The sequence below is a fragment of the Lingula anatina genome, chromosome 3, assembly GCF_051362555.1.
Source record: "Lingula anatina isolate TDL-2025a chromosome 3, LinAna3.0, whole genome shotgun sequence".
NCBI classification, from domain to species: domain Eukaryota; kingdom Metazoa; phylum Brachiopoda; class Lingulata; order Lingulida; family Lingulidae; genus Lingula; species Lingula anatina.
The window spans coordinates 17,291,467-17,302,565 of NC_141769.1; the positions used below are offsets into that span (position 1 = coordinate 17,291,467).

The 11,099-nt window shown below is 38.5% G+C and overlaps 1 protein-coding gene across 1 annotated transcript; it reads left to right on the top strand.

Moving 5' to 3' along the window:
- The first annotated feature begins 3,019 nt into the window (after positions 1-3,019).
- On the top strand, positions 3,020-10,157 carry LOC106179714 (uncharacterized). The gene is made up of 6 exons (XM_087009193.1): positions 3,020-3,142; positions 3,940-4,198; positions 4,598-4,771; positions 5,267-5,536; positions 5,701-5,957; positions 6,783-10,157. Exons 1-6 carry the CDS (start codon positions 3,106-3,108, stop codon positions 7,448-7,450), a joined length of 1,665 nt encoding a protein of 554 aa, XP_086865319.1. The 5' UTR covers positions 3,020-3,105; the 3' UTR covers positions 7,451-10,157.
- The last annotated feature ends 942 nt before the right edge of the window (positions 10,158-11,099 follow it).

Genomic DNA, 11,099 nt, shown 5'->3' on the forward strand with positions numbered 1-11,099 from the left:
AAACAGTACTTAAACAGGTTGTACAAAAATATAATAGTTGTATTGTTTTTTAAGACCTTCGAAGGCAGGTCATCAAGCCCGGGGCTTTTACCACACTTAGCACCATTAACTGCAAGCTCAACTTCTTTAAACGTAATATCAGTGTTAAGACTGGCACTCAAATCTGGTGTATCAAGTTCACCCTGTCTATAACTATAAAGTTTCTCATTAACCTGGGCTAAGAAAGATTTATCAAAACTATAACTATTTTTATCTGACACACTGAATAGACCTGCATAGTCATTTTGCCATTTCAATAAAACCTCAGTGATATCCGTGGAGACAGTTCCATCATCTCTCACTACTTCCATGGGAATGGTACTTTTTCTATCCTTCCGAATTCCGATGCGACCAATATCTCTCCAGAAGTTCCGTGGATCACTGGTTTGTTTTTGTAAGAGTTCTTCTTGCGATTTACGCCAAAACTGGCGTTTAGCTCGTTGTTTAGCATGGTCAAAATCACGCCGTTTGCTTACATAATCATTTTTTAATTGTAAAGAGATACTATTATTTGATTTCACTGATGACCAAAGCCGCTCCGAATCCCTGACATTTTCCCACATTATTTGAAGCTCATCGTTCCACCATTCTTTATTAGGTCTAAAATACTTCTTTGCCCGGGTGCTTCCACCGCCCACAGATCTATAAGGAAGTTTGGTTTTCATTTCACTCAGTAACACAGATTTAAATTCATTATAAACATTATCAATATTTGATTGAGTGAGATCCATCGTGGGAATATTTTGTAACAAAGCATTAATTTTAAGAGAAATTCCATTAGAATTCATGAAGTCGCTTGGCACTGTATCCACATTAAACTTGTAATGAACTTCCGTTGGCACATGTGAATGGTGAGAGCTGTCAACTGCATTCCAAGGTGAGAGGTCGAATTCCCAGGAGAGCAGAGAATGGTCGGGTAAGGAACAGACCGGTCTTATGTCTAAAGCATTACATAATTCATTAACCCTTTGCACAGTAAAATTTTGAATCATAGGTAGGTTCTCATGTGTTGTAATACAATAATCAACCACAGCATGACCACGGGCTGACACAGATGTAAAGTCATTTTTAGATGCACAAGTATCGCGCCCATTAACAATGCAGCAGCTAGTGTTAATCAAAAAATCAAGTAACAAATCACCATATTGATTGGTAATAAAATCGATAGTGTTACGTTCAGGTAGAACATCCACCCCAGCAATAAAATCTTCATTACTGCCGCACCTGGCATTAAAATCACCACATATAAACAGCGGGCCTTTGTTCTGGTACAAGTAAAGGCTTGTTAACAAGTTATTAAAAAAGTCTGTTGGATTACTTCTGGGGGAACTGATTGGGGGCAAATAAGCAACACAAGCAAGGAAATTAAATGACCCTCCAGCATTTTTACTTGTCAGTTGTATCCAAAGGATACCATCAAAAGAGTCATCTAAAATATTAACATTAAAATCGTTTATGAGTTTCTTAGTAACTAAAAATCCAACCCCCCCAGAGCCGGACCTAGCCCTGTTGTGCATTGGTCTATTCTGGCCAAACCAAATGTAACCGTTGATATCAATCTTGTCGCAGTTACTGGAGCACAGATGTGTCTCCGCTAATCCTATTATTTCTAGTTCCTGTTCGATAATTATGGATGACAAAATTGAATGTTTATCCTGATTGGAAGTCCAACCATTAATGTTCCAAAAGCCTGCGCGAACCTATCTCCTTGTTTGTCTTCCATTGTTAATGTTCTCCCTGCCTGTCCTATCGCTCTGCCTGCCCGTACTGCTATCCTTATCACTCTGCTTGCCTGCCCTACTATCACTGTGTTCAAGCATCACGGAGGTACCTCTAATGTGGAGTTTCCCTTTCCCTGAGTTAATATGGTTCACAATTGCACGGATATTGTTACTTGTTCTACGCTGATCTGCAGTTGTGAATTCCTCTATGTATACATTTTTAAAGTTCCTTGAATTTTTTAGCAGTTTTTTGGCTTTGAGGATTTCCTTTCTGTCCTCTGGTTTTGCGCACTTGGCTATTACTAAGCCAGGTAGATCCACTCTACGGCTGGGTTTACGCACTACAGAAACAAACCTGATATTATGACGCAATTAAAATGCCTGGTTACCAGAAGGTATGCAGGAGCTCGTAAATAATTAAACTTGTTAATTATGCAACGCCGCACTCCCAAGGCCAGGTAAACAGGTAACTCAACGTGTCAGATTCTTAGCACGTATACCCTTAGTATGTTTTCAATATCTCTCTCTTTTTTAATGTTATTGGTATTTTTAAGTGACGTTTAATATCGATATTTAAAAAAACAAGTGAGTTCAGACACGGTCGCAAATATTCATGAAGAGATCACTCTCAGGGTATCTTGAAGCATTACAGTACCTCCGTGGATGAAAAGGTGTTTGAGGAAAAAAAGAGAGGTAAGAGATTTGGAACCGTCCGAATAAAATGGTTTGGAGTCCTGATTCGTTAGATGAAAAAGAGTGTTGTGTCCTTTGAGAATTTATTTATTTGTTTCTAAAGAGTATTTCAACCGAAATGTTTATAATTTAAAACCAAAGTGGAAACCTGTACGTGGAACGCATTCGTGGATGACGTGACTTTACAAGAATTTTGGATGTCTAAGACGTTTTATACGTCGAGGCACAAACTAAAGCACCACACGGCCTATTGTCTTTTGACGGGAAGAGTGCTTTAAACAATAAATTGGTAACTAGTACGGATAACAATTCACGGATAATGTCGCTATTAATTACCTGAGTACACCCTTTGTTGAGGAGAAAGAATACGTGATAACTCGATGTTCAGTGCCCATCTAAGTTACTCAATAACACCTATTCCGTGGAAGATAATGCATTCAGGGAAAATAACCAGAGGGTGAATTGCACAACATTTGTTCATTTGATTGACTCACTTAGGTCATTTTCAATAAAGGCTGAATTAGAACTAAACGCTCCATTGTGTGTCGTTCATTCTGGTCTGTATCGGCGCATGCGCAGTCCAAGTCATAGTTGACTGATTTATCAGGAAGACATTCTACCGGAGCAGCCAGGAAGACCAGTAAATAGCGCGATGAAGTGTCTTTTGGCCTTGATGCTAGTTTTCACAGGTATTATCTTCGTTCTCACGTCATCTTGTTTAAGACAGTAATTCGGACATGTGGGGAAGCTAATCAGGTTTAGACTAGACAGATTTAAAATTTAATTACGACAGTTTGATCTGCGACAAAGAATAGCTGTAGAATAGCTGACATTGGTCAGTTTTCTCTTGATAAAGTCACACAATAAGGGTTAGTCTTTATAAAAGGTATTAGTAAAATTGTTTTCCCGGAAATTTCAACATTTCTCTCCAAATCGGCAAGATTTTTATATCGGACACCATTGACAAAATTATTCTAAAAATGTTTCTCTTATTATTCTTATTGTTTTAATAGATACTTAGAAATAACGTTTCATATTTGGTATTGCTTAATCGCATCATTTTAAAAATACACCGTGAAAACATTTCTCGTGGTCTCTAGATAAGATAATAAAACAAAGTCATTCTTGGCCAAATAAAGAGAGTCACACACCTACCTGTAGCTATCATCTAACATCTACAATGTAGGGGGTCTTGATAATGTGAATAGCAATTTCGCGCAAAGCAAGCTCCCCAATTCTAACATATGCCTCAAGGAACGCAAGACCATTGCCTCATCTATAGTGTAATGAGGACGTAATGACGCTACCTGCAGGCAAGGGAAAGGTCACGGTGACAAGGGACACTAACACCTACAAGCAAAGATGGCCGAAATGTTGTCCTATCCTAACACCTATTAGACTCTACTTTAATTGCAATAGTAATAAAAAGATAGTTGATGTACTTTCATTTCTTTACTAATTAGATATATATCCATTTGCTTTACAGCCCCGTTCACTAGCATGCAATGGACCTCAAAAGAAGAGACTGCATTAGACGCCTTGATAATGGACGTTCTGTCCTGCTTTAACATCCCAGGGTTATCGTTAACACTGGTGAAAAATGGGCGTATTATTTTGGCGAAGGGCTACGGAGTAAAGGACGAATTGAGCCGCGAACCTGTTAAAAACACTACACTGTTTGAAATAGGCTCGTTGACGAAAGCCTTCGCAGCAACTTTGCTATCGAACGAATTATATGGAATGGGGTAAGATTAAAACCGATTTGTTTGTAATTTGGTACATGTAAATAGGCTATAACTTCACAATCGTATGGAGCCGTATATTTTACTAACATTGATTTTGGTTTGTGCAGGGTGAGTTATTGCATGTACATGAAATTCGTTTGTCAATCCCTCTGTTGAACATAAATTGTTGGTGGAATATTATTTGTTCGATTTTTCCCAAACATTTTTTATGTCATTCCATGAGGTTTTTCAAACTAGACTAAATATATCAACTACGATCGAAGGCTAAGTGATAGATTGTTCTTTTCTGACTGAGAGCTTAAACCACTATCATATAGGACTTATTTATTAATTTTTGTCTTTGACTCCAAAATTAATTATGAACATGATTGTAAAACAAATGCGATTTTTTCCCCTCAGACTTCACTTAGACACACCGCTGACGTCAGTGGAAGGACTACGCGATTTGAAATTTTCAACGGAAGAACTGACGTCACATGTCACTGCTCGGGACCTTCTCAGTCACAGGACGGGCATTCTCAACTACGACAAGGCCAGATTGAATGGACAGATAACGTTAGACAACCTTGCTGAGTAAGCCAAAATAACAACTATCATTTGTTAAAGACGTCCAGTTTCAGACGCAACAAGCTGGATTCATTACAATATAGATGAATCTGTTTATCAGACTTACTTTTAAGATCTTTAAAGTTGGAAGTTCTTTTAGTTATAAAGTGTTCATTCGACAGTGGCGGATTTTGGGGGTGGGGAATCTGGACCCCCTGACAGCCCCCCCCCCCCCCTTGATTTCTGAAAAAAATCACACCAATGGTCCCATGTTGAAATTTGAATTTTGACTAGCCGAATCATAATTCTAATCCGTACCAAATGACACCGTTCGCCCTTTAAAATACCAAATTTTCAGCGGGCCTCGAACCCCAAGCCAAGGAGAGGGGGCGGGGGCGGCTTGGCATCCTCGGCTTGACATTCCTAAAAACCGGACTCCCTTTCAAATAATCCTGGATCCGCCCCTGCTTATATTCTAGAATCACATCGGTTATTAGTCGTGTTTGTATGCTTTGTTTTTAGACACCTACCGGATTTCGAAGCAGGCTATCCTCTCAGAAGCAAATTCCTGTACAACAACCTCATGTATGGACTAGTTGGTCACGTGACACAACGTCTGACCGGGAAACGCTGGGCAGATGCCGTGCAGGACGAGTTGTTGACACCATTACGCATGCTCAATACTGCCGTTCTCAACTCCACCAATTATGAACAATTTCATCTGCCGACACCTTACCATTTTCCCTATGACAAACCTGATGCACGTCGAGAAATATCAACTGATATCTTGAAGTAAGTGCTCTTTGATTTGAGGGTCAAATTCAATACTTTTTTTTTGTTCTTTTTTAACATGAAATTCAGAACAGGTCTTTCATTTTGTGTATTCATTATCGGTATACATGTTATTGCAAACTAACAAAAATCCTGATTATATTTTTTTTTACTTCATTTTACAGATTATGGTCGATGAATCCCCCATCAATGGCTATCGTTTCCGATGCAATAGACATGGGGAAATGGCTACTGTTTCAACTTAACGAAGGCAAGGCGGAGGGCGGCCTTCAAGTAGTTTCGAAGAAAGCCCTTGCAGAAGTTTACAGACCAGTGATTCTAGCACTTCATCCCCGCAACAAACTAACAGTCCGGCCCACTACTCCGGTCACATTGCTTTTTGAAGAATATGGCTGTGCTTGGAAAAGTGGCCATTACCGAGGTACAAGAAGTTTGGCTGCCACTTTTCAGTCATAATAAGTGATTTTAATTATTTTCCATTTACTTTATTAATTAAATAATTGTTTGTTTGTTTGTTAATCCCTTCCTTTCTTTCTTTCTTTCTTTGTGGTTGATGAAGAAAGATGTTTGAGAATATTCTTTCGGTTATTTCATTATCATTTTAATCAAGTCTTCCATGTGCGCATAGTCCTCTACCTCTCTTAAGACCCTATGAAAAGGGACTGATGACCCAGTAACGCTGCCTTAATTCTTTGTATTATTTACTTAATCTCTGCCTGAACGCACAGTGGACTTTTATTATACACCTGGAACCTACTAGTATATGACCGTTTATACAAGGACCCCATTCCCATATAGACACACCACAGGCCCACGTACCGATAGATCGATCCAACTCTGCAGGGACTCTCGCTAAGTGCAATCAGCTCTACTAAATGGCACACCTCCTTTCCAACGTACTCGAGTATTCACCAACTTTTTTTGTATAATACATTAATTAGACCAAGGCGAGAAGTGTTAACACATTTACCTGATTGTACTCAGCAAGAGTCCCCAAAGGATTGGGTCGATTCACGTAGACCGATCGATGGTGTCTATGGAATTGGGCCTAAGACGCACTAAACAAGTGGGACCTAGAATTATATTAAAGTTATTATACTCTGTCACCTTATTGTTCTCGTAACAGAGACAGGTAAATTTTTAATATTTGCAAGAAGGAGATAATTTAATGGAATTGTGACAGCATGAGATATGGAAAAAACGGTTAGGGGTTTATATATATTTTTATTCCCATTCCTCTTTTTAGGATATCCTATAGTGGCGCACACCGGGTCAACTCACGGATTTTCTTCCATTCTCGCATTTATTCCATCAAAACAGAGTGGCATATATTTGAATTTCAACGCAAACGACAGGCCTCACCTGCGAAGGCACGTGTTGATGGCGCACTTGTTGGACATCGTTTTGGAGGAGAAACCATGGCTGAACAGTTCCACGATTTGCACATTTCCCGCACCATTCGCTCAGTGGCAACACATCGCCAAGTCTGGAGTGAACAAAACCCCGGATACAGTTGGAGCAGGAACAAGACCACTCAACAATTATGCTGGGCAATATCATCACCCTGTATTTGGCACCGTCACCGTAGTACATAACGCCACAGAGCCGTTTCTCCGCATGTTTTATGGACCGCTAGGACAGTGGGTGCTTCATCCAAATAAATCTGATGAATTTTATGGGGAGGGCGAGGGCGCCGTTTGGAACTTTGTTCTTTCGGGTCTCAAGTTCGGTAGCCAAAACAAAAAAGGTGGTGAAATTGATGTTTTAGTCATAACATCTTTTGAAGAGAGAAAACCCCCAATTTTCCTGAAGGTGACGGGAATACAGACGACATTTGTTTCGGATATAGGCTTTCTCTCTTACCTCATGTTAGGTTTGTTTACTTTACTGGCAAGGTATAAGTTGAAAAAGTAAATTTGAACATTAAAATCGTTTAAAATTAAAGGAAATTATTTTTGTACATGTATATATCTGAGCGATAGGATTGCGGAGGCTTAGGTCTAGCCTACAGCGATAAGGGCCTACTAGCCTACAGGCCTAACTTATATATATTTGACTCCTATTTATTAGTAGTTTTAATAGTTTTGTTTAGTCAATCAAATAACCCACCCAACATAGAATGTAACGCATCCATTAAAGATGCATACAAAGTCAATTTTTTGTCACAAAAACCAACCAAATGCCAGCATATAGTTTCAAGTAGTATAACCAAGAGAATTACCAAAAGGCATTGTTTAATTTTACCCGAAAATGATGTTTGAACGGATTTTTCTGCTGGCATTCTAAGCTGTATGTCAATGGGGCAGAAAAGTAGGTCACGAAAGTAGGTTAAATTTACGACCAAAAATTTAAAGAAAGGAGCAGTCTAAAGGTCTTTTATGGCTGATCGAGTGATCTATTCAGTTTATCCCTTGGCATGTCGAATTTATTTGAGTCATATAAGAAGCTTGTAGAAGTGGTTTACATGTGTTACTTGGAATCCACGCTCCACCGATGCTCGGTTCGTATGTACCTTTAAGTATTGGTACATATAGATCGAGACACTTTGTAATTGTGAGAGCAACTTACACACCATATGCCTACGTACCGGTAATTTAACATATTTAAACACATCACCCTACATTTTTATTATTTCCAGGATAATAATGTAAAATTCACTACGAGTAGATCTGTAACCCCCTCTGTGTATTTGTAGACTCGTCTGTGCTAGCCCCGTTGCTGTCACTGTATTTAGGTCAAATTATTGCATAGCGGGTAGTAACGTGTTCAGTCTCGTGAGGGGTATCGGCTGGACTTCGTTGGCCAGTAACCCCCATGTTACAGAGATTATTAAATGGCGTGATCGATCTGGTGAGGGGTATTATGCGGATCTTACAGTTTTGGCCAGGAACCCCGATATTGGTAAGTTACTCTTAGAATGCATGTTCGTCACTTGCTCACACGGTACCTACAGGTTACACGCCGGTCTAGTTCTAGGAAGATGCATCGCCGTAATTTCACTGTAGGAGTCAATGAAGCAAGCGATTTATTCTGTTGGTAAGTTTTAAAATGAATTTATAACCGTGGTTTAGGTTTTTTAAAGATTGAGTGCGCAAGAAAAGCTTTAACTGCTACCGTAGCGATCTTTGTGAAAGCCACTTTTGATCGTTAATCGGCTATTGAGTTGAGTGTGATCTTATTGTACCTTGTATTAATTTAATTAGTATCGATATGTAAAGTAGCCTATATGTTGCCAAGTATTATTTAGGATTTGTTGCTTATTACCTGTTTAGAATAAGTTACGGGAGTTTACTTATTTTTCTAGGAGATTTGACAGATTTCTAAGAATTGCGCTATTTATCAAGTTCGACGTAAATAGTAACTACATGTACCTGTATATGTGAGTTTTCTACGCGCGCTGTCAATGTAACAGTTTTGTGTGCTCTCTTTTGCTTGTCTTGTTTGTTGTCTTATGCTAATCGAAATATTTTACAAGCTGTTTCATTATATTGCAATAAATCCGTTTGCTTTTGCTAGAACAGAAGAGCTCAAAATATTCATGTCATAAATCTTCCTAGGTCATGTTTAGTAGGTCACTGGTACAGTTGTGGTTAGATGTGCATTGCAGCGTCGCGTTCTCGCTCTATTTTGGTGCACCGATAGTAATTTATAATTGCTTAGCCTTTATATGTTACGTATGTGTTTAAATACCATGTAAATGGGGTTAAGACGTGCTTCTCTATGCATTTAGGACTTGCCAATGTGTTATTAAGCTGAAGTGACAGGAATGACGAAATCTGTGCAAAGCTTTTGCTGTGGGTAGGTGAATGCGGTAGTTGAGATTGTACATCGTTAAATGCAACGTATGATGTTACATGTGTCACTCATTTTTGTATGCATGGATATTAAAGGTACATACGAACCGAGCATCGGTGGAGCGTGGATTCCCAGTAACACTTGTAAACCACTTCTACTAGATTCTTATATGACTCAAATAAATTCGACATGCCAAGGGATAAACTGAATAGATCACTCGATCAGCCATAAAAGACCTTTAGACTGCTCCTTTCTTTAAATTTCTGGTTGTAAATTTAACCTACTTTCGTGACCTACTTTCCTGTCCCATTGACAAACAGCTTAGAATGCCAGCAGAAAAATCCGTTCAAACATCATTTTCGGGTAAAATTAAACAATGCCTTTTGGTAATTCTATTAGTTATACTACTTGAAACTACATGTATATGCTGGCATTTGGTTAGATTTGTGACAAAAAATTGACTTTGTATGCATCTTTAAGTACCCTCTACCAGGGCGGCAGATTATGTAAGGAAAAACGAAAAAATCCATGACACAGCCAAATAACTGTCTATTTATTTAGAGGAATATCTGCGAAATTGATCTGTCGCCCTGGTAGAGGGTAGATATTACGAGACTCTCGGCGCATTCCGCCTGAATTGCGTTATCTTCTTACATTACTTTACAAACTTGTTTATAACATTTTACTGGCATAAATTAAAATTATATCTGTAGGCTTTGTTAATAATTAGCTGTGCATAGTATGTATTATTAGTGTATTATTAGGCCTGACTATTATTTAAGGTCTTTGTTGATGCGGATATGTAAATAAAACAGCTGAAGTTGAAGTTTGTCATTCCGACCCGTAATCAAGCCGCGACATCAGAAATTAATACCATTAGATTTTCGTGTTAGACGAAGCTCTGACATTTCTGGTAACAGTAGACCTTCACTTTATTGATGCTGGTAGTATCTACCTTTGACCAGGGCTCGGAATCTCGAAAGGTTCGCTATGTTGCGCACGCGCTATAGCATAGCTAGCGTGCGCTATTTGCTAGTGCGATTGCACCCACCTGCTATCTCGAAGCCTTAGCAGACGCAACGCAATTATAACCTCAAACTCTACTAATATTCGATTGCCGCATAAAGTGAAGACGTCATAACACAATTACACAAAATGCAATTTTTTTCACCATGACGCAAATCAAGAGGTTGTTTTAATTTATAGGAATATCATAATAACAAATACTGATATTTGAAGTATTTGACACCAATAAAATGTCAAAAAACAATTCAATAAGCGAAGCTTGGACTGACACAATTACTGACACACTGGTGAGTAGTGTTCAGTCTCACAATAATAGACATTGAGGAAGGTGACGGTGCGACCGAATGCTTTCTTTCTGCTTTTTCATTTTGTGTGGAAAATGACACTTTTAAATTTATTATTATTATCAATAGACTACACAGATGAATTAAATGCACCAGAAAATATAAAATGATGTATGAAATGTTTAATTTTGAAATTTTCTGCATAATAAAACTTGACTTTGGCATTCTTCACGTGAATATTTACCGCAAGTTTTTCTATCAGAGGTACCAGTGCTTCAATCAATTAAAAGCTTCCATGTTTTTGTAATATGTTTTATTATATGCTATTATGACTAGCAACCCAAACTTGCCTCCATGTTTAATTACATATAAGACACATTAAAATGACGAATTTCGCATTTGCAGAAGCCTTTGCGACTAGTTTGTATCGCCGCAAATAATAGCCTCGAAACTAATGG

Excerpts from the sequence above, each read along its gene's own strand:
- LOC106179714 (XM_087009193.1), top strand. The coding sequence starts at position 3,106 with ATGAAGTGTCTTTTGGCCTTGATGCTAGTTTTCACAG. Across the intron at positions 3,143-3,939 it reads CTTGATGCTAGTTTTCACAG|CCCCGTTCACTAGCATGCAA; the intron begins GTATTATCTTCG and ends TTTGCTTTACAG. Across the intron at positions 4,772-5,266 it reads ACGTTAGACAACCTTGCTGA|ACACCTACCGGATTTCGAAG; the intron begins GTAAGCCAAAAT and ends CTTTGTTTTTAG.